General features: G+C 44.9%; 1 protein-coding gene across 2 annotated transcripts in view; it reads right to left on the bottom strand.

The window, feature by feature from the left end:
* Positions 1 to 269: 269 nt before the first annotated feature.
* The window catches only part of LOC110080211 (gamma-aminobutyric acid type A receptor subunit theta), a 44,067-nt gene continuing 17,138 nt past the window's right edge, over positions 270 to 27,198 (bottom strand). Inside the window, exons 4-9 of one of the 2 annotated variants that reach the window (XM_078380738.1) lie at positions 14,250 to 14,470; positions 6,522 to 6,604; positions 5,621 to 5,758; positions 3,454 to 3,606; positions 2,470 to 2,726; positions 270 to 1,493 (exon numbers count right to left, since the gene is read on the bottom strand). In XM_078380738.1, coding sequence (XP_078236864.1) covers positions 1,116 to 1,493; positions 2,470 to 2,726; positions 3,454 to 3,606; positions 5,621 to 5,758; positions 6,522 to 6,604; positions 14,250 to 14,470 — 1,230 coding nt within the window. In that variant the 3' untranslated portion in view covers positions 270 to 1,115. The remainder of the gene's footprint in view (positions 1,494 to 2,469; positions 2,727 to 3,453; positions 3,607 to 5,620; positions 5,759 to 6,521; positions 6,605 to 14,249; positions 14,471 to 27,198) is intronic. The other variant, XM_020795931.3, reaches the window with a different exon arrangement.

Raw genomic sequence — 27,198 nt, 5'->3', positions numbered from 1 at the left:
CTGAGCTGTAAGCCCATCCTCCTTCCATAGCCCAATGCACCTGCCATCTAGTGGCCATCCTCATTGGGATCTGCTGCCTGACGCTAAAGGAGGCGGAGATGTGCCCCTGCATTCGTAAAGATCACCACAATACATGTACAGGATTCTCCACAGCCTGTCTCCCCATTACCATTTACACCATACAGCTTTCGTCTTTCCATAAAAGACTTTAGCAATCCCACCCCCACCCACCCAGAAAATACGGTTGCAACCATGTGTACACACATTCCCATAGGTAATCTTAAATAGCTCCTAAGCTTTGGAAAAGGCAATTTGGAAACATGCCTTTGACTTGAATCTGGGGATTTCCTCCCAGCTCTTCCCACTCCACAGCAGTTCCTCATTTCTACCGAGATGGTTGCAAAATTAATATTTCATTATTTTTAGATAGACTTTGTATATTCTTTCACAGCAGAAAGAGATTAAAGAAAGGAAATTCATGCACTATGAGAATGCAGTTATCATCTGAAAGAATAAATGGGAGATTGATGACAAAGGGATAAAATGACCCCATGTGAGGGATCTGTGAGACAATAAAGAAGATGCTTGTGTATCTCCCAGCACATTCCAAAGTTAGGTTGTACAACTCCATTCTGTTTACTAAGCTGACTGTAAGTTTGTTATTTAAAGAAAAAAGGGCTTTCTTACAAAGTGGTAAAGTATTCCAAGCAAGAAAATATTAGAAAGAAAGAAAGAAAGAAAGAAAGAAAGAAAGAAAGAAAGAAAGAAAGAAAGAAAGAAAGAAAGAAAGAAAGAAAGAAAGAAAGAAAGAAAGAAAGAAAGAAAGAAAGAAAGAGAGAAAGAAAGCACTATGATGCCCCTACTGGTCCCTGAAAGCCAGCCCCTCCACCCTCCATAAACCCAAGTTACCGCCACACAGCCTCTGTGTGTACATAATGTGCTGAAGAGAGGGAATACATAGAGGACAAATGTAAACCAAAGGTGGGGGTGGGTGGGGTGAGACTTGAGCATTTGTCATAATTAAGAGAAAAACCCAAACCCCAACGACTGCAGCACTCCTGTGTTGTTGTCATAGTTTGAGTGTCTTTCCCCAATTCTTCTGTGGCCGTCAGGCATCAATTTACATAGTACAACCAGTAAACCAGATTGAAGAATCCAAAAGTGATGGGGAAGATGATCCGGGACCATTTGTCAATGGTGCTGACATCGGCCAGGTCTGGGATTTTGAGCTTCAGCTTCGAAGACCGCCGGCGGAGTCGGCAGTTAGCACGGTTGCGGACGGCAGAGTGATGGGCCAGGGGAACGTGGCGGTCTAAGGTGGGGTGGTGTCCAAAACCATCTCGGGAGGTTAGTGGTTTGCGGAACTGGATGCCTGAGCCTTCAAAGGACATGACAGAGTTTCGAGAGTCTCCCACTGTGCTCATCATGTCTGTTGCCAACAGCTCGTTGTTCATCTCCAGTGTACTGAGAAGGATGTTACCATATGGGTCCACCTGGGGGGGGGGGGAAGACATGGCACGGCATGAACATTCATTCCACCCGTCCAGTGAAGAGGATCTCAATAGATATGGCCCTTGGCCCCGTTCTATTTTTGTGCAAAAATAAGCCTGTGTAGGTTTTATCAGGTCATGGGCTTGGCCTAATGGGACATAGAGGCTTCAATCTGGAAGTCTAGAGGGGAGGAAGGAGGTGCCAAACTTTGCCAGCTTCCAGTGGAGGAGACAGACTACTTGCATGCAGACAGCATGCAAGCACTGCTCTCCAGGGGAATCACAATTCTTGTCGGCTGCCCGCACTTCAGTGGTTCCAGCGTGTTTCTTTGATATGTACTGGATGTGTGTCACCCTTCACTCCAACCACCCAGTAGACCTGATACAATTGTGTTGGCAGTGTTACCCTGCCCACTTCCTTGAACCCTCAGTAGTCAACCTCCTCCTCTCTCCCACCATATTGAAGGGATGCTGCTTCTCACTACCATTTTAGTATTTATGTGTTTGTATTTTTGTTTCCTATTTCTCTTCTCCATCCCAAAGAATTGTCACCTCACAGGGCAAATAGATTGGCCTACAAAGTCTCCCTTTTACCAGTCCTTTCAAAAACTCCATTCTTGGCTTCCTTAAGTCAGTTTCAAGTTTTTAGATGACTTGTATAACTGAAGCAGGAACCTTCCTGCTCACTCTGTCTACTCAGATCAAAACCAATCATGATGTAGTTCTTCTGGTCCATTTCAATGTTAGAAAAGGACAGATGTTTGAAACATTTTCAAACCCCCACTCCCCACCCATCCACTGGGATGGATTCAGGCCAAAAAGGGCACCAGCAGGAATGCATCCGGGCCTCCCCAATTGCTCCCCAGCTCACCATGATAGCTCTTGAAGTTGATTTTAATTATTTATTTTATACCACACTGGAAAATCAGCTCATGCATTTGGATGTCCCTGCGACTTTGCAGGATAAAGGGTAACAAACCTGCTCTCTCACCCTTTTTTCCTCATACCGGTGCCTTTCGTTATTTGCCCTGTTGATACGTTCACTTTGTTTCTTCTGCTGACGGGGGCCTCGGCCGAAAAAAATGTAGTTGACAAATGCATACTCCAGGAGTGCCAGGAACACAAAGACAAAGCAGCCCATGAGATAGACATCGATGGCTTTGACGTAGGGGATCTTGGGGAGGGTCTCCCGCAGGTGGGTGTTGATCGTGGTCATGGTGAGCACAGTAGTGACCCCTGCACAGTACAGAAGGCATACACAGCTGTCAAAGGCTTGCTCCATGGAGCTGGCTGCCAGGAAAAGAATGCCCATGGCCCTCTGGGCTGCCCTGCCATCTGCCTCTTTCCTAGAGGCTGGAGAGCATGGAGGAGCGTTCTGCTCTATCTGTAGCTGAGCCGAGGCAAGGTTGGCCTGACTTCAGACAGCAGCTTCACATTGTCCATGTTTCTGACGCCCCATTGTTCAGACTCATTTTAAAAGACTTTTTGCCCGGCATCCTCAAAAATACTGAGGTACAGAGCATCATCCCTTGTGTTAAATGGCCACAGTTCACACAATGATACAAAACAAATCAGAGCTGTGCTATCCACCTGCAGAGCCAGAGGTTGGGAGTTTGATTCCCCCACTGGGCCTCCTTGAAAGCGGCTGGACTGGATGAGCCAAAGGGTCCTGTACAGCTCCACAGCTCTAAGATTATTATAATATTATTTTTCTAACCTATTCACCTCTTTTCCATAAGAACCATTTCTTATCTTATCCTGGTTCTTTTAACTTCCCTCAAAAGGTCTACAGATGTTCGAGACTATGCCCAGAATCCACTGTAATTTCAGAGGTAATCAAGTTCCAAACATTCAAATTTACTCTATTTTTATAAAACCTCACAAAGACCTCACAGCTCCTTCAGCTTTAGATGAAATTCAAGGACCTCTCACTTCTGTGGTAGATGGTTGACTGGAGACCTACCTAGAGCAACACGGGCTGCAGAAGCATCATAATTGATCCAAAAAGAGACCCAGGAGAGGATAGTGATGAGGATAGAAGGCATATATGTCTGCAGGATGAAGTAACCAATGTTTCTTTTGATCCGGAAACTGAGGGACAGTCGAAGGTAGGATCCTGTCAGTTAGATAATAAAACAATAAGATGTCAAGGTAAAAGGTGAATGCTGGAGTATTCTCTTTAAAAGCCTCCAAAAATCTCAGTTTTGGCCACGGCTGTTAGCTCAGCATGCACGAAATCAAGACCAGACATGTTAGGGAATGCCTGCGGCTTGGCTGAATCCCTTGGAGTCTCTCCTTCAAGGTACACATCCACTTGAGGTGTGTGGCTTGGACTGAGGCAAATGCTAGAAGGATATTCCCTTTTCCCCATCAGATCTGGAATCACTCACGCAAAGCTTTCATAGGGTTTTTTTTAAAAAAAGTTTTGGAACACAATCCAGATTTTCCTAGTTTGAATTTCTACACCCTAGGAACCCCCCTCACTCCCTCCCCCCTCCATTCTCCTCCTCTCATTCCACCCCTTTCCTTCTTTTCTTCCCACAGGTGGAGGTAGAGGCAAGACACTCCCCAGAAGACCATCCCAGCTGATGTCAGGGGAGCTCGAATTATAGTACATGGCCCACAGGACCCCGGCTTGTTTGGCATAAAGAAACAGACTGGGCTGACACAACTGGAATGGACTGGGCTGCCATGAACAAGAAACAAAAAAGCAAGCAAACAAACAAAGTTCCCAAAGGAATCCAAATAATCCTGGAGTAGAAGTGGATCAGTTCAAGTTTGCAGTCATGTCACACATGTCCATTGAAATAATGCCCATCAGTGGGCAATGGAGCAAGCGGGATGTGTGGATGAGCCCAAAGAGAGGCCCCTTCCTTCAGGTGGCTTGATCGGAACAGCCAGGCTAGCCTTAGCCCTTCTTTGGCAACCTCAAACATCCCTGGAGTTTCAAAAAGATTAAGAACCCTGCCAGGATCATGCTGGAAAGCAGAAGTGCAAGAACAACTCATTTTGCCCCCTTTCTCCTCATGTGCCCAAGATTTTCCTTCCTTTAACCCATTCTCTCCCCTTCTCAGTGGAATTGTGTTTCTTCTGTTCTCTCTCTCTCTCTCCTTTCACAGTGACCCTGGGGTTATAGACTTGCACTGCAAGCAGCAAATACTAACAGCTACCAGTTGCTATCCCTAGCACTGAGTTCAATGGAAAGATAGTGGAGAGCAAATCAGGACTGTGAAGTGCCATAAATATATAAATAACAGCTGAAAAACCACACTCTGTTTCATAGACCATATTAAGGGCTCTGTGTGCTTTCTTTGGCCCTTCATGTCAGAGTCCACCAGTTTCTCTTGCAGGGCATTTATTTTAACTGCTCCATCTGCATATGCATGCACTTAAGCATCTTGCTCTTGAAATGGGATTTGAGTGTTCACTGGTCATCGATTGACTAGATTCTGGACAGCTCACTGGTTCAGGTATCTGGCTATAGATCCAGAGATGGGGAATCCCACTGGGCCTTCCTGGCAGGGGCTAGACTGGATGATCCATCGGGTCCCTCCCAGCTCTGCCGTTCTAAGATTCTTATATTTCTAAGAAATGTCATTGCTGCAGTCAGCCTATTGCCTCTTTCATTCTTAATTCCATCCCTTGTCGTCTTTACTGTGCTGATCCCGATCCTGGCCCCCAGGAGCCATCTCTCACCATGGTCATCCCCACTTTGTAAAATACAGCCAGAGCCCACTTAGAGAAGCGGCTTGTTGCCTTTCCTTGCTTATAACAGGCTTTGAGGTGATGGGAAGCTGCAGATGGAGAGTTTTCCATTTCATACTCTGTGTCTTGGTCTGCCTTTCACATCATTTACCTGTGTCTTGTCACAGGTGAAATACAACACTTACACCTTCAGCACCGTTGCACATGCAGATTTGTCTAACTAAAAAATCATGAAAATACAACACTTAATCACTTTTCATGAGGATAATGGCTCTTCTTCTTCCAAAGACTTATTTTACAAAATGACCTGGACAAAAAAAGTCACATAGGGTTTAAGTTGTTACACATGCTTCTGCTCAGCCACATGAAGCCCTTGGTGCTCAAAGATGCGGCCCCACATTTCTTTGGCTGAGAAGACAGCCCACCTGTGGTGAAAACGACCTCTCTGGTGACCAGCCGCTGCTCAATTATCGTGAACTGGGGCAGCTCCAGCTGGTTCATCCCTGTGACAGCAGAGTTATTCCCTTGCCAGAAGAACACAATGTCATCCACGGTGTAGCCATCTGGGTGAAAAAGGAGGAAAAGAGGAATATGTGTGAGTGAAGGCAGGTGGCCGCAGCTGTGGTGCCCTTTTATTATGCCCACACAAGTTAGTTGTGATGGCCCCAGCCCTTGCCCTGAGTGAGCCATGGCCCAGAACAGCACTCACCCACTTATGGCAGGAAAAGAATTAGAGGCAGGGGGATCTGAGGCAGGGAGGCATGTGGGGGATAGGACAAAAGCGGCAGTGTGTGTGCATGTGTGTGTGTGTATGTGTGTGTGTGTGTCTCCATGAGCTGCACCCAGTGAGCTGAGCCCCCCTTGCCTCATCAGCACTGCAACTTTTTCTAGGGATCTGGAAAATTGACACTGAGGAGGAGTTGGCCATAAGACCTGTGGTTTTCCTTTTGCCCTGAGTGTGTCGAGACTGGGGGATGCAGCTGCTGTGACAAGAGCTGCTGTGGTAGGAAAAGAAACAACCTTCCAGTCGGGTCCAGCTTTGTGGAGACTGGACCTGATCACGCGTTATTTCTGGAAGTAGGAAAGGAGGGAACCTGGATCTCAGAAGACATGAACTTGTGAGCAGATGGAAAGTCGGCGTGGGCACGGTCCGCTTCCTACCTGCGGCTGAGCATGGCAGAGCAAGTGCTGTTGGGGGCAAAGTCCCAGGAGGAAGTCAAAGTGGCCCATCATGATGTGCCTTCCCCTAGGCTTACCCCTCCAGAAAGCCACACCGCCTGTAACCGCCCCCCCCAGCAACAACAAGCGACTCCACCTGATACGCACAGCTTTCAATTTCCAGGGTGCAGTTCTGCTGGTCAAGGGGGTACCTCCTCAGATCCATCATGCAAGCAGCAGTGGTGGTGATTCTGAGAAACAAAATCAGGGGAGGACAAATCATCATGATGGGCTGCTGTTGCTATGACAACCAGGGAACGAGGCTGCAGGGAAGGCGTATGTGTAGGGAAGATGTGAGTGCTGCTCCTCTCAGCATCAACTTCATGGTTTAAATCATTCGTGACTCACCACAGCCAGCCCTATGCCTCTATATTAAGAGGAGGAGTTCTCTTCTTGGGTTGAGGTGGGTGCGGGGGGGGGGGGAGAGGACAGAAGCAGGGAGGGGGGGAGAGTGAAAGAGAGAGAGAGGAAGCATGGAAGAAGGAAAAGAAAAAGAGGGCCACTTCCATTCGTACGGGGAAGAGGGGACAGGCATGAAAGGATGGAAAGAGGTCTGAGCGGTCCAAGGGGAGGCAGTGGCATCACGTGGCTGGAAGCAAAGCCAGTCGTTTTGAAGCGAATTTCAGAAACGGCATCTAGGGGAGCATTTGGGCCTCTGAAACCATTGTTTCTGTCAGCTGGCTAACATCCTAGTGCTGACCCTTCTCCACATGTTGCTGTGGTACGTGCAACCCACAAATCACCAACTATGCATTACACAAACAAGTTATATAACCCCCAGTTCACCAGCATCGAAGAGACAATTACAAATTCATGAATAGCAAATAGCACACTCAGGAATGCCAAAATGGCAAGTGCCCCTGTCCGTAATCCATGGCAAGATCAGCACACAGGATGAAGCCCACGTTCAGTGTATCTCAGGACAGAGACTCATTAGGTCAGACTTCAGCCTGCCCCTTGCTTTCTGCTGCTTCAGAAGGCCCATCAGCCATTGGAGAAGAGCAAAGAGCAGACACATTTCTCAGAACATACTGTGAGGAAAGCCCTATATTTAACATGGCAAAAATGTCAATTGCAAACCTATAAGAAAATTCCAATATGGGTAGCCCCAATAGAGACCTTTACATTAAAAGTGCTAAGCCAGGAGGGAGCTCTACTCACGTGTGAAGACTTGTTAACTAATGATCAAATTCTGAAAAACAAACAAGATTTAGAGGGACTGGGTCTATCAACAGACTGGTGGTCAATATTGAAACTAATATCAAGTTATAAAAAGGATAAAAATATGGGCTTTTTGGAGGGGAAAGTTCAGGTGGATGGACTATGGATCTACACAAAAGAGAAAATACACAAAAAAGTATACATATCTATTAGAGTATGACCTAGAAGATGAAAGGGTGAAGGAGGTGTTGGTCAAATGGGCACAAAACTTTGGTTACAATATTGATATAGATGACTGGATGAAAATGTGGAAGGATAATTATAAGTTGATTAAACCAGTTAATCTTAGAGAAAATATCCTTAAAATGTTTTATAGATGGTATCTTACTCCAGTAAGATTGGCAAAATCTCAGAAGGGATCAGTAATGCTTGTTGGAAATGTAAAAAAATCCAGGGACTTACTATCATGTATGGTGGTCATGTTTTGAGAAATGTCACAAGAAACTGTCCAGCAAAAATTAAGCTTTAAACCTGAAATGTTTTTATTGAATATAATGCTAGAGATCATTGATAAAAATAAAATAAAATATCATCTAATGTATATAACCACAGCAGCTAGGTTACTCTGGGCCCAAAAATGGAAAAATAGAGAAATACCAACGATGGAGGAACTACTAAAGAAACTACCGGATGTTGCAGAAGTAGACATAATTTCAGAGGCAATATGAGATCAACCGAGACACTTTGTAAAGGAAAGCTGGAAGATGAAGTACAATTGGGTCCAGAAAGAGACAGGAACTTTGAAGAAGAAATGATCTTAGCAAATTAGTACTTGCAAGAACTCGTTGATGATATTAGATGACCTAGATGATGGCGAAATCTCTGCTCTTTATATATAGTATGGATGTTTATTTTTTGGTTGCCTTTTGTTGTTTTTGTTGTGTTCTACTTTGTTGCTTTATATGTTTGTATGTATGAATAATAATAAATAAACAGATTTTTTTAAAAAAAGAGAACAGCAGTGGCCATTGCCATGCTTAAGGGGGCTGTGGAGGCAGAAGTATGCCAGGAGGAGAGACTGATTTTGCGCACGCACGCACGCACGCACGCACGCACACACGCACGCACGCGCGCACACACACACACACGCGCACGCACACGCACACACGCGCGCGCACACACACACACACACACACGCGTGCGCACACACACACACACACACACACACACACACACACACACAGTGCTGGAGCTTTTCCAGACCCGGGATTTCCCTGCAGGCCCACAGATCCAGCGGTGTTTGTGGGGACACTGCCGTTGCCGCTCCCAGTGGCATCTGGGAAAAACGTGCTCTTGCTGACTTTCCATCACACATCACATTGACTGAAGCCAGTGAGTCTGCATGATTCATAGACCAGCAAGGAAACAGTGGCCTCAGCTGTTTTGCTATGGTGATGGAAAGCACAAGGGCATACATTGCCCTCGTATGTGGCTCTGGTTGGATTGCACCCAGAACACTGCAGGTAGTTGCCTTACTGAGCCTTCTCTGTCCCATTTTGAAAGTCCACAAACTGGGAGAAAAGCAAAAAGATTTTCCTTTTCCCTGCCACCCCCTCCCCGAAAGGACTCTTTCCTTCTTCATTTACAGTCTGGATTCTGCCCTGTCCTTAAGATGGGAGCTGCCTTGCTTGTCCTGATAGCTTTGGGGAATGGTAGGGAGAGTCCCCCTTTGTGAACCTCGTTGGGTTTCCGCCAGCATATTTGATCCAATAGGCCGTAACCTTGTACTGCCCAGCCTGGAATCTAAAAACACCAGCAGGCGTTAGAAGAAATGAATGGAAGCTTTCCAATAGCTTTGCTTGCATTTGCACCACAGCGTGGAACCTGCGTGTGTTACAGCCACACAGCTGAAGCCACTTTTGGGTCACATTTCTGGAAGATGGAACTTACTTTTCCCAAGAAAAGGAATGTATTGACACTTGGATGCACAGGCAATATTGGTGCCAGGTTCTCCAAAAGGGAGAAACGAGGCCCACAATGATCAGTGGCAAGCAGTACTGGGATAGCTTTGGCTCAGTTTGCACAGATATTTTTTTCCTTTGATGGAGTGCTAATAGGATGTACCACAGGTGACTTTACCACACAGGGTGATATGTGGATGGAAAGGACACTCTCTGAGTGGAAGTGACCAGAAAGCCTTTGGCCTCTTGCTTCACCATGATCCATCTCTTAAGCCCAGTGTTTCAGAGGCCAAAGCACAGCACCCGCAGTCTATGAGCTGTGCTGGGGCCGAAAAGGGAGGGTGCACCCACCCACCCATGTTGCCCATCATGCCAGCACGAAGAGTGATTAAAGTGGCTCTGTTTCCTCCATATAATGCCGAAGTAGGTGATACCTCTATTAGGCCACTAAAAAAAAAAAAAATCAAACAATATGCTAGCTTTTGTGGATCAAAGTCTACTTCCTCAGGCAGGCACCAGTGTCTTGTCAATAACACAGAGAAACTGGAATCCCAAAAGTTCTTCGTAGATCATTGTTTCAGGCTTATTTTTTAGAGGTAATTTAGAAAAAGTGCAGATGTCCTTGGAGGTTTGGTTTTCAGGCTGCAGCTCAGGTAGATGTGACAGGATATTCCACCCCAGCTCCTCAAACAAAGAATCCCAGGCCTTGTGTATATAGCTTCCCACATGGCCTTATTTTGCAACTACAAGTTTCTATTTGGGGAACAGGGAGCCTAACCTCCCCCCCCACTCACCCCTGAATCCTCTATCAGGGAATTGGGAAAAACGAGAAACAAACCTGGCACAACAACCTGCCATGAACTTCTGGGACTCTAATTTCTCTATACTGTACTATTGCAAGACCGATATGTGCCTGAGGAAGTGGACTTTGATCTATGAAAGCTGGTAGATTGATTTTTTGGGTGGCCTAGTAAAGGTACCACCTATTCCACACAGCTCTCTTCAGTTTTTTCTATTTCCTCATTGGCTGAAAGAACGGGACCCAGTCCTCTGAAGCCCGTCTGCTGCCCCAAAAACATATCAGGCAGGACTTTGCCCATTACAGCACGGACACATGTGTGATGTATGCATGCATGCAAGCAAGCATGTACCTGGAGATGACCAGCCTGCTTCCTTTTATTCCATTTAACCCACCACAAGGCATTAATCAAGCAGCACATTTCAAGATGAAGGCATAAGTGTAAATGGGAAAAGCTTTGTTATCCCCTGAGCCTGGGAGAAAGAGCCAGTGATCCTAAGAAATAAGGGGAGTGTGGTTGGGGGAAGGGAGCAGAGGTATAAGTGACGAAGAACAGGGCAGATAGAGGCAGGCTGGGCATCTGCCTGAAGGGAAGGGAACGGCCTGAACAAGCAGCACTGTTTCTTTAAGAACGTGCATGCTAAATTTATCTCTCTGTTGTCTGTGACGAGGGTTGTAGGAAGCCTTGAGGAGAGCCTCTGCTGCTGCTTGGCAAGCTATAAATAGTTCCAAAGCAACGACAGAAGGGTGTGTGTGTCTCCATCTCCTCACACGGTGGAGATGTTACAGAGCAAATGAGGAGTGGGGAAATGGGTTTAACTGTTTTGGGAGATGAGAGTGCAAAAGCCATCTGTTTCTGAACCACACCCTCTCCAGTGTAATGATACCTCCCAAAACACATACAACCCCATCCCCCCAATGCCTTTTGGACCAAAGTCCTAGAGACTAGGAATAGGAGCAGATAGAAATGGTGGTGACACCTGGGGCATTCCCAGCCCTCTGAGCATTGCTGCCATTGCAGAGAGAGAGAGAGAGAGAGAGAGAGAGAGAGAGAGAGAGAGAGAGAATCATTTAGCCTAGAACTGAGAAGACAGCCTTTGCCCGTGACTCATCCTGTATATATTAAATGGCTCCTTTGGGAAACAGCATCCAGAACTGCTTTCTCCTCTTTCCCCCTAAAGTGTGAAACGCAAAAACATACTAAATGATATTTTCTCAGCTCAATTGCAGGACCCCCTGTAGCCAAAACATCCCTGCCATGTCCATCTTCTGGTGAGTGCAGAGAAGCCTGAAAGCCTGGCCTGGTTAGCATTGGCCTCCCAGCTTTGTGGGATGAAGGAGTCAGCTGCCACCTGCCATCAGGACGATTGGGGGAAACCGCCCTGCTCCTGGCCAGGATGGAAGTGTTCCAAAGCATGCAGGGGGCTGTATTTACAAGGATAGTGTGAGCAGCTCCACCCCCTTTGCCTGCAGGACGTTCTTCCTCTGCTCATCAAGAATACCATTATTCCTTAGCAGCTGGCACCTAATCCATTTCCTGCAGTAAGAACTCTTTTAGACAACTAATAGGCTACTTGATAAGATGGCTGACTTGGACTGAGACGTGTGCTAAAAGGAAGAAAGTGTGTGTGTGTGAGACAGAGACAGAGACAGAGACAGAGACAGAGACAGAGACAGAGAGTGAGTGAGCAACAATCTATAGCTGGCAACAATTCCATCCCCTTTAATCTTTGGCTGCACTCACTGTTGTTGTTTCCTCAACAGATTTTTCCCTGCATTGGGAAAAATATTCCTTATCATTGCACAAATGGTGACCCTTTGCACAGTCATTGCAAATTTGGCCTCTACTTTTTCTTTGAGGAAAAATATATTCCAGCAGTACTCAGGGCACCGTTTCAAGGTGCTAATAAAATGAAGCTCACTCCTTCTGCACACCTAGATGGCTTCTTCTAGGCTGATTGAGGAGGCTCCACTGGAGGAAGGGAGGAGCACAATAGGGTGTTGGTAGTTCCCGGTGCATTCTCCACCTTCTCTTTGCAGAAAAGGGAATGTAATTATTGTTTTCTTGCATCACAGGGCCCTCTTCCTCCTGCCTATTACTCAAGAGAAGGACGGGATTCTGGCTTGGAACTTTCTGGTTTGTGGCTTGGAGCAGAGGTCAGCTCTCACCCTCCTCTGTACCACCTTTTCCCACCCGTGAAAAACAGCACTACAAGTCTGGGGAGAGGGTGGGTGGGGTGGAACTCAAGCAGAACATGGCTAAGAGGCTGCCAGAGAAAGGCACACCAAACCCAACCCAAGAAATCCCTCTGAATTGTTTATCTCAGCGAAGCCCCGCCTGCCGTTCCTGGCCTTGCCAGCAGAACTGCACCACCCTTGCCCTTCCAAGACTTTTCCTTCAAAAAAAGAGTGAGCTCCCTAAATCAAACAGGTATTCAGAATGGTGGCATCTCCATGAGGATGCTGAGGCTGGGAGTTCGGGTTCCTGACAATTCTATTTCCCTCAAATAGCAGCGTTATGAAAAGCAGAAAGACGAAAGGGGTGGAGAGAAAAATGGAAAACAAAAGGAACGTGGGGAGTCATATTCCAATACATCGGATTTGGTGAAACGGAAAATTCAAACTTTTCCTTTGCTCTCCAGTGCAATCAAACAGAAGCCCCGTGGAAACCTGAAACAAAGCCCTAATAAGAGATCATCCCCCGTTCTGTCTCAGTATAACTTGGAGCCTGCTTCTATTTTGCAACGCAACAGCCTCACGAGGTACCCTCACCTCATTCTCTGGGCCCCTTTCATTGGAGGCACAGCTGCGCAAAGCCTGCTTTGGAATGTCTCTGTTTTGCCAGAGACCTGAGATGGGCCGTCCAGAGGACAGGTGCTCCTGTTGACTGTCTGCTGCCCTGCCTATGTTATTCACACAAGTCTCCCGGATGACCAGACAGATGGCAAAGCCTGCTAGGTTGCAAGGAAGAGTGGCAACTGTATGATTCCTATCTAACTTTTCAAAGAGCATGATGATACTCAAACCCCAGCACTTGATGCACCCTATACAATTCCCCTGTATTCTCCCTCCCTCCCTCCCTCCCTCTGTGGTTGTAAGACATATTTTGGAAAGCAGCTCAGGGAATTGGGTGAAGGAATTCACCAGGCACACAGGGATTTGATAAAAAAGAGGCCTGCTGTGAAAGTAAGATCTCATTCCTGCAGGAAGGACAGTCGTCCTACTAACCACTGACGCAAATTGTTATTTAGGCTAGGTGGCGCAGCAAAACGCCCAGCTATGCACAAGAAATCCACAACCTGGCCTCAGTACGCTTTCTAAAGGGTAGTTTAAAAGGTCATCAGCATCCACTGACTTTTATTATTTGTTTATTTATTTATTATCTTTACACCCTACCTTTCCACTAAAAGATAGTGCTGAAGGTGACTTAGAGAGTTCTTAATATAAATAGGAAAAACAGGATAAAGGCAAAACCTTAATAAAATAATATAAAACCACCATAAAACCATAAACATCAGAAAAATATTTTAAAAAACATTCAAATTACAAAGGATAGAGATTAAAGACGGCGCTACAGGGCAGGTAAAATATCAAATGTCTGTCTAAAAATGTATACTTGGAAAGTCAAATCAAATTCTGCCTTTGAAAAAATCACTAGCTGAAATTTAGGAGCAGCAGAAACCATTGAAGCCTGGATTAAAATTGTTTTTCTAGTGTACTGGAAAAATACAAAGATATTTGTAGGTGAAATAAATGCAGCCACACCTAAGGAGAACATGTTATTTAAAGCACATAAAATGGCTCCCCCCCCCCCATCCCTAGTCATGGCAACCTGATTCTCTGTTGGCATGAATTCATCCCATCAAGTGGACCCCTGGGCTTGAGGAGGGAGAAGCGTCACCCTTCAGGACTCACCTCAGGCCATAGAGGACAGTGCCGTCCGGGTGCAAGCGGATCATCCGGTTCTTCACTGTCACTCCGTGCAGGAAGGACTTCTTGTCATTCAGGAAATAGGTGTCAGGAAGCCAGAGCTGATCAGCCACACGGTTATCCAAGGTGAGGTTGAGAGGCAGGTCAGTGTAGGCCAAGCGCTTGTCTCGCCAGCTTTGCTGGAAGTACATGGTGATGGTGTAATCCTGTGGGCACAAATGTAAGGAGGTTTACAGGTCAAGCTGCCCTGGATCCCTCTTCTGGGAGAAAGCTGGGATGGAAATCAGGTGAACAACAACAAAAGGAAAAAAAATACCAACAGAAACAAATAAATGTCAGAAGAGTTCCCCTCCCCCCTCCTCACTATAGCTTGGGGCCTGTCCAGGTGTGTATAGACCAGGAGGAGACACCAGATGTGGGTGATGGAAGAGCTTCTTCATTGGGGGGAAAGATGGGATCTTGGTGGCCATGCAATCAGCTGAAGAAGGGAAGGAGCAGCTCAGGGCATGGCCTGCATCAGACTGGCATTCAGTTTCGATCCTGCCTGGACTGAAATGCATGTTGTGAGGCCGCCATGAACTTTCACAGTGGATTCTGGATGCCGTGGTGCTCTCCTTATCCCTGGACAAGGGCATTTTGCCACAGATATCAACACCTTGGCATATATTGGTCAGGAGTTGTGAAGCTGGTCTTATGGATGCTATTGTGCCTCCATTGTGAAAGGGAGCAGCTCCACTTCAGAAGCTATGTAAACAGTTGATTCCTTTCTGCATTTTCCTCTGGGGGCTCTCCCATGCAGGGGTAGTGCTGCCAGGTTTGAGGGGGTTGGCTGAACCCTCAAGGAATTCAAGTGCTTCCTCAGGAAAGAAGACAAAACTTGGGGAGGGGTGAGGGAATGCTGGTGGTGGAAAATATTTGTTTTTGGTTCATGTGTTTGCTTTACTGTATGGATGTTTTTCTTCTTCCCATTTCTGCCTGAGACTCAGCACTCACTGGCACAGCACAAAGGTGTTGCTGTGAGTGCTGCATACTTTTTTATAAACTTACTTTTACTTTTTACTTTTATTAGATTTTTACTCTGCCCCCCTAGACAAAGTTTTTCACTCTATCTACATTTGATTTACACTTGTCAAACATCGTGTTACATGATTTGCTTACAATTATTTGTTTTTTACATCTCAGTGTCTTCCCAGTTATCCCCCCCCCAAATTCCAGACATCTTTCAAACATTCCAACCATTCATGTACGTATTTTAGTATATAATATTGGCTACTATCATAATATTACTTTCATAGTGTACAATATTCTCAAGATCTTCTAATAACATACTTAATAAAAGTAGTTCCAGATCCATGCCCCAACCTTATATCTAGTTTAATTTACCTAAAAAGAAAACCCAGCATATTATGTCTTTACCCTGGTTAGTGCTCCCTTATTTCAATTTAATTCTCCTTTTTTATATAAAGGATATGCTCCTTTACAATTCCCGAAGTTAGATATATACATGCTTTTCAACATTAAGGACCTCCTTCCTATTTTTCCCCTTTTCATCTTTCTAAGTAATTCCCTCTCTTATTTCTCTTTTTTCACTTTTTGTTTTTGTCTCTTTAAGCATTCTGCCATCTTTCATGCCCTCTGAAACCATTTTGTGCATCTGATTTATCTCCACTAGATCTTTATGCACTTGGTCTATCTTCAATAGGTCTTCCAGGCTTTTTAAAATTAATTTTGCTGGTTTTCTCCCCTTGTCTTCCCTTAATACTCTCTTCAGATTCAAAGATTAAAGTTGTTTTTCTTAGGTTTTCCCCATTAATTTCCTCCAGCTCCTCGTTTGATTGGCACACATCATCTGGCACACTTTCATTTCCTTTTTCGTTATTCCCTGTCTCTTGTTGACTATAGTTCTTCTTCAAATGTTTGTTGAATAATTTTGTCTCTTGGTAGTGGGATCGCACTATTTCTACGATTGTTTGAAAGGTAGATTTTGTTTCCTCTCAAAATTGTCCTTGTTGTGCCATTCTGTTCCAGCTGCCCAAGAGCTTAAGCCAAGATTCGAAACCCCCAAGTATCACAGTCCAGTTCAATGATTGTATCTGTGGCCTAATTGATCCCTGGCAAATTGATGCCAGCCAAACAGATATTCCAAGTCTCCAGAGTCAGTTCAAAGAGTCCACTTTGGCTAAATAGGCCTGAACCAAAATTTAAACCCCAAAAGTACCAAGGTACAATGCAATGGTTGTATCCGTTGCCTGATGGCCTAATTCCCACAGGTTTACGCCAGCTAGTCAAACACAAACACTTCCAGCTCCCAGGGCAGTTTCAGAGGATATACTTTGGCCAAATAGGCCTAAACCGAGGTTCAAAACACCCAAATTTCACAGTACAATTCAGTGTTTGTATCCATGTCCTGCTAGCCTAGTTCCCGCAATTCTGCATCGGCCAAAACTGAAATTCCAAGTCCCTGGAGGTGGTTCCAAAATGTTCACTTTGGCCCAATATACTGATTCCCAAAGTACAGTTTAAAAAGATCCACTGTAGGGTTAATTTGTCTATGTTCCAGCCAGCCATGAAAAAATCAAAAGGAAATAAAAAACAGGTTTCCAAGCTTTAAACAGAAGTAGAGTGCTCAAGGTCACTGTTCTGGGCATTATGTCAAAAGACGTCAGGTAGCCAAAACATAATATAACTCCAAACTTGCTGCTTAAATGATAATAGCGTATGAGAAAAGTTTCTTAAGATTTATAATGCCAAATTATAATATTCTTAAAATATATTTTAAATGTATTTAAATGAGTAGTTAATGTCCCATTAATCTTTAAATTCTTTTCTTTGCATCAACTATCCCTCTCTCCAGATTTTCTGCCACTCTATGAATGATGAGATTGATAGGAGATTCTTTTTTCTGTATATAGGAATTGTCTTCTCCAGAGGTAATCATAAGCAATTAGTTGTAAAAATATATCTCACCCAATAATAACAATGATGCTGAATAGCTGGTTGTTACTTCTCTTATTGCCGGCTGCCGATGACTTGTAAGCAAGCTTCCTAGCTGCTTGTTTCTGCCCATTGGCTGATTGGGGAGTTTCCTGGATCAAACAGAGATGACTGCTATCCCCCCCATGGTCAACAGGCTTCCCCCCCCAGTTCACCACCGCTTCAGGGTGGTTTCGACACCCTGAGATGTCCCAAACAGGTCAGAATTCAGTCCAGGGGACAGAGCTCCATCCTCCTGCTGCTGTCTCGTCGCAGCGTCAAGCCGGTCTCCACTATTTTTGTGATTATTGTTATTGCTAATTTTTCTTATTTATTAATTTTATATTTATAATTCTTTCTGTTTTAAATGAATTATTGATATATGTATATATTATATTTATTGTATTACAACTTAATTATTCTATGATGCTGTGATGTTATGTATATTTTGCATTACGTGGAAAGTTGTCCCTCCCTCAGCCTGAGAATTCTCTATCCTAAGAGGTGGCTTCTGAATATTTTCTATGAGCAACAACAGCTTATGAAGACTGTGACTATATTGGCCACCCAACTCAGAGTGCTTCAGCTTTGCATCAGCTTTCTTTGTAGTCTCTTCTCTGACTGCATTCAGCTTAGGTGACCCCTTGAAGACCCTGGGTTATTGTGGTGCCAGTGTCCTCTGCTGGCATGTTCTCATACCACTGGGACTGTCTAAAGCAGTGGTTCCCAACCTTGGGTCCCCAGGTGTTCCCAGAAAACTCCCAGAAGCCTTCACACCAGCTGTGCTGGCCAGGATTCCTGGAGCTGTTGAGAACCACTGGTTTAAAGGATTGCATGACAGTAGGGGAAAAGGGACAGTTTTCCAAAGTTCTCCATTCATACACAAGCATACACACAAACCATGGACATGTGGGTGTAGCTGTTAGAGCACAAATTGGTCTTGCAGCTGTTGCTGCTGTTTCCTCCAGTGGATTGTGAGGTGGGACGAGGATCTGCCATATCCCTCAAAAAGGGGGCACCAATCCTGAGCGCAATCCCCACTGTGCTTGAACCCTCTTGCCTTGCATTTCTCTTCCCCTGGCCTAAGAGCCAATCTAGCCTGGCTCTCCCTGATCTCAGTTGCTCCTCTCCAGTTCCCTGCCACACTCTTGCCACTGTTGTTGTTGCCTAGCAACACAACATAGCCTCTGAATAATAAGTGCACCCTCCTCTCTTCCACAAACTTGGCTTCTTCGGGGGCCTGAAGGTATGAAATCAGGTTGGGGACAGGGAATTGAGATAAATTTTCAGGTGTGTCTCATTCCATTCATCAGAACCATCCACTGCATCCCTTGCAGAGAAGCACATGTGCCCATCTATGCCCTGGTTGACTTAGCTGCTCTTCTTGCAACATTTGACATATAGAGAGAATGATCCAAAAATGCTGCAAGGGTGTGAGTGAGACTAGCATCCAACCATGGGCCATAGCTGCCCTGCATCCTGACTGTGCCAGCCCACCTTCCCAATCCATGTGCTGCCAATGTGCAAAGTCTGGTGTTACTGGAGAACAGAGTTACATCAAGAGGGCACACCAAAGCTGCACAGCACTTTCAGATGACTGGCACACACTTTTGACCCATATTATAGAAGAGTTCTCTTTTGCTTTCATCTTGGCATCATGCTTATAGAAAGGAAGAGCAATAATAAAGTACTATGAATGTGACATTTGATTGCAGCAGTCCCCAAACACAAGCTTACACGAAGTCAACATTCCAGTAATTTTTCAAAAAATTGAAATCTAAGCAAATATATAATATTCTAAGTATTCTGAGTTTGTTATTAATATATATATTAATGACAAACTCAGAATATTTAGAATATTTATTTAGAAGTCTAGAGTGTGTGAAAAAGATATACAAGAAGGCCAGGGTGTTGATGGGAGCAGAGAAGAGTCAACAGATACCCTTGGAGGCTTAAAGTTCACAGGGGCTAGGAGGCCAACAGAGAGCCACAATGCATCATCTCCCTTGCCATCTTTCCCTACCAGCAGACCTTCCTTCCTGCACTTTTCCAGTGAGGTCACATAGATTTGACTCATGAACTCTGAAATCAGCTCTCTAAACATCACAAAAAGAAAAGAAACAAATCAAAACAGAACAGACAGGCCAAAGCATAGAGCAGTCTGGGATTCTGTTTCAGGCTCTGACTCTGCATGCTAGGAGGGCAGACCAGAGATTTCAGGACCCTGGTCAGCTCCTTGCAAAGGGTGCTCTTTGCAGATAAGCTAAAGGCAGGCAAGCTCCTGGTGCCCTTTCAAGATCAGTTTCTAGCCAAGCCTGTGCAGACTTCCTTTGCCTTGTTAACTAAGGCTGTGGTTACAGTGGCATTTTGAATCAAGTTCTTTTTTTAAAAAAGTGGGTTCAAATCACATGGTGTCTAATTCAGTCACCGCATTCAGTTCACTGAACGGAAACTGATTTATTTCTGATGATTTGAACTGGTTTTGGCATCTACACAGAGGAAATTGACTCATTTTATTTCTTGTTTAGGAACCTGTTTTTCATTACAATTTGCCTTTTAACATTTTTTTTAAAAAAAGAATACAGTGATAAATTCATGGATCCATTCAGCTGGGAACGTCAGCTGCATTGGATTCTTTTTAGGAAGAAAAGTGAGATAAAAACATTTTAAATAAATAAATAAACAAAATAAAAGGCAGCAACAGATGTATAGCTAAACAGTACTATATCAAATTTAAAAAGGGAGTAGTGCCATGGTGACAATGCCACTGACATTAAACAGGGGCATAAAGTAAATGGATAGCACCATCCACAGCCACTGAACTGAACTGACTTAAATTGATTTACAAATGGGTTATTTTAAAAAGCCCCTGCTAGTAGGTTGAAAAAACAACAACAACCCTTGCTTAGGAGCCCAAATAAACCAATCTCACTAGTGCATCATGTGTATTAGGAATAACTTGATTTAAATAACAATTAAATTGATTCAATTGCAGTTCTTTTTGCCTGTGAGCCTGTGCCTAAGTGTCCTGTCCCTCGGAGGGGGTTATAATTGACTGGTCTGTGAATATTTCCCTCCTATATGAAGGAAAGGATCATCTGTCCCATAGTTAAACATCCACATCTGGTGATGGATAATTTTAACTGATCGTCCACATATCCTTTATGGGCAAGATAATTGAGCCAGTGGTGATGGGGCAGCTCCAGATAAAGGTTAGCATCCTCCTGGCTAAATAGAGTGCAGTGAGGATATCACGCAAGTGTCCTGCTCTTCATCTGGCAGATTCCATTTCATGGGCTCATTTTCACACTGGCTGTGAGGCTGAGCACACAGCTAGGTATACAACAGGGGGCTTGCAGAGCAGAGACCGCACATATGAGGTTTCCTTTCCATTCCATATTCAGAGTACCAGCCCAAGGCTGCAAACCTTTGCATATTGTCTTAGACATAAACCTCAGTGAGTTCAGGACAGCTCACTCTAGAGTAAATGTGTATGGAATTCGGGTGGCTGCTGCTGTCTGAAATGACTGGATGCAGCAAATGCATGCTCTAAATGGGAGGTCCAAAGTGCACCTGCCCCAGATAACATGTGGTTGAGAAGAGCAGCCGAGTTCTGGGATGTGCTTACTGTGCTGACATTTTATTCATTTCTGATGAAACTGTCTAGATGAGCTTTGTTCAGTTTTCACCCAGCTCTACCATTCTACGATTCTTTGCCTTCGGGGGGGAGGGGGGATCTGAAGCCTCTCATGATTTTTGGTAGGCTGTAGATTGCTCTGTTCAGTATTTCAGCAATTATCCAAATGCATTAATTGTTCCTATAGATCAGGTTTAACTCCTGTACCTGAAGGTGGAGCTAGTATTTGACCCTGTTTTCTATGTTATACTGTTTGGGCAAGTTTGCTGGTTCTGTGTTACCACGGCAATTTGATTTAAAATTACATTTGAAATTATACCTTACAATTCCTAGACAGATTTATTTTACTAGATATTAAATCAAACAAATGAGTGTACTAACCTTATTAAACAAAAAGTGTCCCTCTACCATCTCTAATCAACCCAGCTATTGGTGGTGGTGGTGAGTCAATGTCAAAAAGTCTAGCCATGCTTAGATACCTGTCCCAGAACTGCTCCTCATTCAAGGCAAGAGTCCCATCACATTGCAGCTGTGCTTTGAGGGGTACCTACAGCCATTCCAGGCCAGAATGGCTGGCTGGTCTTCTCCTTTTTGTGATGAGGCCATGGCTATAAAGCAAGCCAGGGCCTCTCCAGGTAAAATGGCAAGGTGCATAAATAAGCCAAGCTGAGTTTCCATGGAGATGGAGATGCTCTGGCTTCTACTGCTGCATTGTAATCCTATTAATTAGTGCCCAAATCAACCTTCATCAAAAGACTTGTCTGTAGGTATCAGGCAATGCAAAGCAATAGCTCTATTTTGCCTTCATTGCAGAAAAGTCCTCTTTAAAATGTTGAAAACCACTTACATTCTGTGGTTACGTTATGCCCAAACCCATGAAGGAAGCAGGCCATCAGTGTAACTATCCTGAAAAGATGCCCCACTCTTGATTGTAACCTTGAAGAAAAAGGCATCCTGCCTCTTTCCAGCCTGCAGAAAGCTACTAATACCCTTGCTGCTGCTGCTGCTGCTGCTGCTGTAGCCACTGTTTTCAGTGCAGCCACTATCTAAAGGCAGAGAGAAAAAGGAAGCAACTACACTACATACTCTTCAGATTCTGGTTCATGTTTTAAGAGTCCAGCTTTTGGGGTTCTGGTTCCAGTGAACTGGGAATAATTAGGGATTCACTGATGCTGTAGGAGTTCCCACCACCACTGAAATCCTAGCCATGCTGATCTGGGCATCTTATTCTCTCCCAGTACAACTGAACTCATAGAGGGCAGTGGGCAGGAAGAGTTTTCAGCAGTGGAAGGGTATGGCCCTGGCTATCTTCTGGTGGTTTCAACATCTTGTCCACCCCTGAACTGGGAAAGAAATGTCCCGAGAGCACTGCTTCTCTTCATTGGATTGTCTGTTTTTCTGTTCACCCATCCCTTTGCCAACCTCAGCCTGGACTGTATTCCAGGTCTCTAAACTGAACTCATTGGCCAACATTTGTGATCACAATCAAGTACTGGCAAGACTTATTTATTTGTTTGTTTAAAATAGTTTTACTTCACCTTTCTCCTAAAAAAAGGCCCAAGGTGGTTTACATCATCAAAAACACATTAAAAGCTAAAAACCATGAACTATTTCTTATCTTGAGAAACCTCAACTACTTTCCTCAAGTATTCATGAGTCTAATAAGATGTTGTGCTAGCGATTCTGACATCTGGAGAGTTCTGTCAACCTATATCCACCTAAAGATCCCATGGCTAATGTTGCACAATAAATGTCTCAGCTGGTTTACCTGCATTGCACAATTGTATTCACAATTCTTTGATCTCTCATAACTGTGTCTCCTGCTTCACACATGTATGTTTACCTTGTGTGATTATTTATTTAAAATATTTATTTAAAATATTTACATTTATTTATTTAAAGTATTTATACATCACTTTCTCCTCAAGAAGATACAGAGTGTCTGGTATCTGTTTAACTCATACTGTTAAAACAAACAATAATAAAAGCTAAAAATTAATAAATTAATGCCATATTAAAACTAATTAAACAGATACCAGATTAAAACTAGAAGATAAAAGTTTAAAATAGTTCTTGAAAAACCTTGAAAATAATGAAAACACACCAGCCCTCTTTAAAACAACTAAAACAATAAAACCCTCTTAGACAGCCAGTTAACGGGGGTGGGTGGGCAGGCCAGGGGAGTCTGCCTGAAGAGAAAGCTTTTGCCTGCCTGGAGAAGAATAGCAAATTGGGGACCAGCCTGACCTCTTGTGGGAGGGAGTTCCAGAGTCTGGGAGCAGCGACAGAGAAGGCCTCTCCTGTGTACCTACCAAATGCACCTGTGAAGGTGGTGGGACTGAGAGAAAGGGCTTAGCACATATATGGTGGCTCTCATTTCTCCAAGGGTTCTGTCCACATCCTCAGGATATAAAAGTTGTAACTTATCCATTAACACATGACAAGCAGGGCATAATGTTGCATTCACAGGCCTGGTATTAACCACCCCATCCACATCAGAGAGGATGGGTGCAATTTTGCCTGCCTGCAAAGTGTCATGCAAATTCTTCACAGCAAACTATCAAGTGGACTGCCTCCTGTTCTGGTGAGCCAGCACGTGATACACCTTTGACCACTTGATAGATTTCTGCTAGATGCACAATGGTGGCAGATAAGAGTTCGTTCATCATTCTTCTGAGTTCTCTGTCACCATCACTCTAGTCTCCACTTCACTTGCTTCATCATCATTAGCTCCTTGGTAAATTGGGGAGAAGGGCAGTTTGGCTCCATTCCATGAAAGGGTACACTTAGGAGCAATCCTATGTCCTGCCCAGCTCTCTTCCCTAGTTCAAAAGTCAAACAGACTTCAACAGGATCAACTGCCAAGGGGACAGGATCAACTCCCCAAGAGCTGTCAAGAAACCCTTTGGATTCATCACCCTCCTGGAGCAGACTACCTTCATCTGCCTCCACCCTTGCAGTGTCTCTGAGTTCCAGTGGGTCTAAAATGTATGAGACAATGACCTGTCCGTCACCATGGAACTGAAGAGAGTTCCTCACCAAGAGCATGAACTTCTGCCCTTGTATGGAAAGCCAGGTTTAAAATGTCTCCTGGAACATGAACAAGGGCTGACATCATTTGAGACAAACCCATAGTCATCATGGGAGACATCAAGTTTGAGCCGTGCCTGACAAGCCTGCCTCAGCAGAAACACTGAAGGCCCCTCGCACAACAAGCCAAGAGGACTTCAGCATCACCCCTGAGACAACTCAGAGAGTATGCGAGGAGAGACGGTTGAGCAGCAGGGGGGACGGTGCACCAGGAGAACCCCAAATCCTGTCTCAGGCTCCCACTTTCAGCTATCCACACTCAAACACAGAACACTGGAAAACGTGACACCTGGTGAGGTGGATGGAATCCCAAGAGGCCCCTGCAATGCGGTGCCCCTAGGCCTTGCCGACTGCTCCACAGAGAATCTTGGTGGACCAAGCTGAGTGGGACGGACCCCACCCCCACGGCTTCCTCCAACCAAGTCTTTGTAACACAAGCCAGGTCAGCATGGCCATCCAGGATGAAGTCTGGGGTGGTGGTGGTTTTCCCGTTTACCAACTGGCATTTGGCAGCAGTATTTAGCAGCTGCAAAATAGCCTCCTTTGCCTGATAGCCAGGGCATTTAGGGGTTGCCTGCTCCTTCCAGGTTGCTTCCAGCTATCACCAGCAGCTCCAAGTTGTCACAAATTGGGGATAGCCTAATTGCCTTCATATGGAGGGGGCTGCAGGCAAATAGTGATCCAGAGTGATCAAGCTGCTGTCCTTTGTGACCATGAAAAAGTGGTCTGTCCTGCTTGGACAAGGGCCTAAAGGTGATGGAGCACCCCCTTCTCCTGTTGAAGGCACCCAGTTTCCATGCTGGGCATTTTTCTAGGCAAAAGGTGGCAAGGAAGATCTCTGTTTTTGCGTCATACTAGGGCAGGGGTGAGGTCTAGTGTCCTTTAGAGCATACAGTACTGGGCAAGAGGGGTCCAGTAGCCTGGTTTAGGAATAACGCCACCACCTGGGCTTGCCTTGTGGTTTCAACTGATTATCTAGGGAGACGCTTTGCCAAGCAGGTCATTTGAGCTAAGATTCAGCAGATTTCTTTAATGCAACTGACATGGTCTTATTTGAGGAATTTATTTACATTTGCTAAAGCCCTTATAAAATAAGTTATCTAAGGATGGCACAATTAAAAGCAATACTGATTCAATGAAAATGCAACACATGAATGAAATGTAACACAGCCTTAAAGATTCCTCCTTGGCAGGGGCTGGGCTCGATGATCCATAGGGTCCCTTCCAGTTCTTCAGCTTTAAGATTATAGATCATAAGAAGATTCTATCATATGTAAAAAAAGCCTAAACCGCCGTATGACTTAAGGGCTAAAAATACATCAACGAGTCTGAAATGGGAGACAGTTAATTGTTAGAAATATTAGAATAGGTTGACCTGTCAGATTAGTCAGGCAGTGGGTCTGGTCCATTGGGACTCTTAATTTCTTTTGTTGCCCCTCCCCTGCTCCTTTAGGGTGTAACCCCTGCTTGGCCATCTAAGCATCGAATCCAAGGCTGGCCAGTCAATTCTGTCCCAAAACAAAATCACAGTGATTCATATCCCAGGAAGGGGCCGGCGCCTGCTGGAGTTGGGGAGCCCCTCCTACGCTGGAAGTGTCATCGATCCTCCCCCCCCCCCAAGACTGGACAGATTGTGAGTTTCCAGAACATTTGCAGTGAAGCATCTTTTGTAGATCAACCAGAAAATGTTGGCTAGGGGAGGAGTCTGGTGAGGAGAAACAAGGACCACACCAACAACCCATGAAGTTGATCCAGCAATTTGTGGAGAAACAGTTTTGTGAAAGGTCCCCTCCCCAAATGTTGCTCCTTTGGGTGATTTGGCTGATTGGTCAATGTGTCTACTGGGGGGGCTGCAGTGAGGTTCACTTCTGATTCGTCAGGTGTGTTCCTGTGCTGCTGATCTCTTCTCCCTGCCAGTTACCCTGATAGGTTTTCCCCTCCTTTCCCTTGGAATTCAGATCTCAACAAAGGGTTGCATGTAAAGGCATATTGTTATTAACATGCCTGCTCTAATTGCTGCCCTTTCACTCCAAGAGTCTTAAATGCCACACCTCATAAAAAGAGCAGCAAGAAGAGTCACTGACCAGCTTTGCAAAAGTGCGCAGTAGTTGTGCAGCTGCTGCCAGTAAGACCAGCTCAAAGGCCAAAGGCAAGAATTTTTCTGAAAAAGGTGGCAGCTACTGTGAATCACCCAAAGTTCAAATGGCACCTCAGAGGAGGGCTTTCCTCTCCAAGTTGCTTCTTGCCATGTCCCTGCAGAAGGAGCCTCTTCAGAAGAAGAGCTGGAGCTTCCCGAATGGCAGGCAGCATGGAAAAACAGGCCAGTAGGGAGACAGTGCGGGTCTTTGTTTTGCTAACAGATATTGCCTGGATCCTTGCTGCCGGCTTTGATCAAACCATGGGCCTCAACCTCTGGATTCCCCAGAGTGTCTCTCCAGAGCCAACTTTGTCCAGGCTTCTCCCCACAAACAATTTTGCCTCACTTCCCAAAGAATAGCCAAGCAATGAAACTCATCTCAGGCTGAGTGAAATGCCTGAGAAATGGATCCTGCCAGCTCCCTCCCATCCCAGCTCTGGCTCATCTTTCTTCTGGTCTTCGCCATTGGAGGCTGTTTCCCTAAAGGTGAGGGAGGCCCGGAGAGAAAGAACAAGAAACCAGGCCTTCTTGGCAGTGACCCTTCGCCTTTGGAACAGTCTGCCCCCAGAGATCTGTCTGGCTCCCTCGCTGGGTGTTTTTAAGAGCAAACTTAAGACTTGGCTCTTTAGACAGGCTTTCCCTCCTGTTATCACCTGAACATTTTTCCCATCTTGTACTATATTACTACTGTTGTTTTTTTTTAAAAAAATTATTATACTGTTTTAATTCTATCTATTATTGTTAGCCACCCAGAGTAGACTTCAGTCTAGATGGGTGGGGTATACATTTAATAAACAAACAAACAAACAAACAAACAAACAAACAAACAAACAAACAAACAAACAAACAAATAAATAAATAAATAAATAAATAAAACAAATCAGAGGGTGCAAGGACAGCACGGCTAGCTTTTACAGGGCCAAGAAGTAACAGGAACACCAGTCTGAAGGACAGCCTGCCTAGGAGAGGCATCGGGGGACCTCTTGACTCTGTGACATCCCCGCACAAACTGGAAAGAGTCCATGAGCCCAGAAATCTAATTTCTGCAGCAGAGAAGAATCCCTCACTTGAAGCTTTCACACAAAAAGAATGTTAAC

The sequence above is a fragment of the Pogona vitticeps genome, chromosome 11, assembly GCF_051106095.1.
Source record: "Pogona vitticeps strain Pit_001003342236 chromosome 11, PviZW2.1, whole genome shotgun sequence".
NCBI lineage: Eukaryota > Metazoa > Chordata > Lepidosauria > Squamata > Agamidae > Pogona > Pogona vitticeps.
This window is presented reverse-complemented; position numbering and strand designations above follow the sequence as displayed.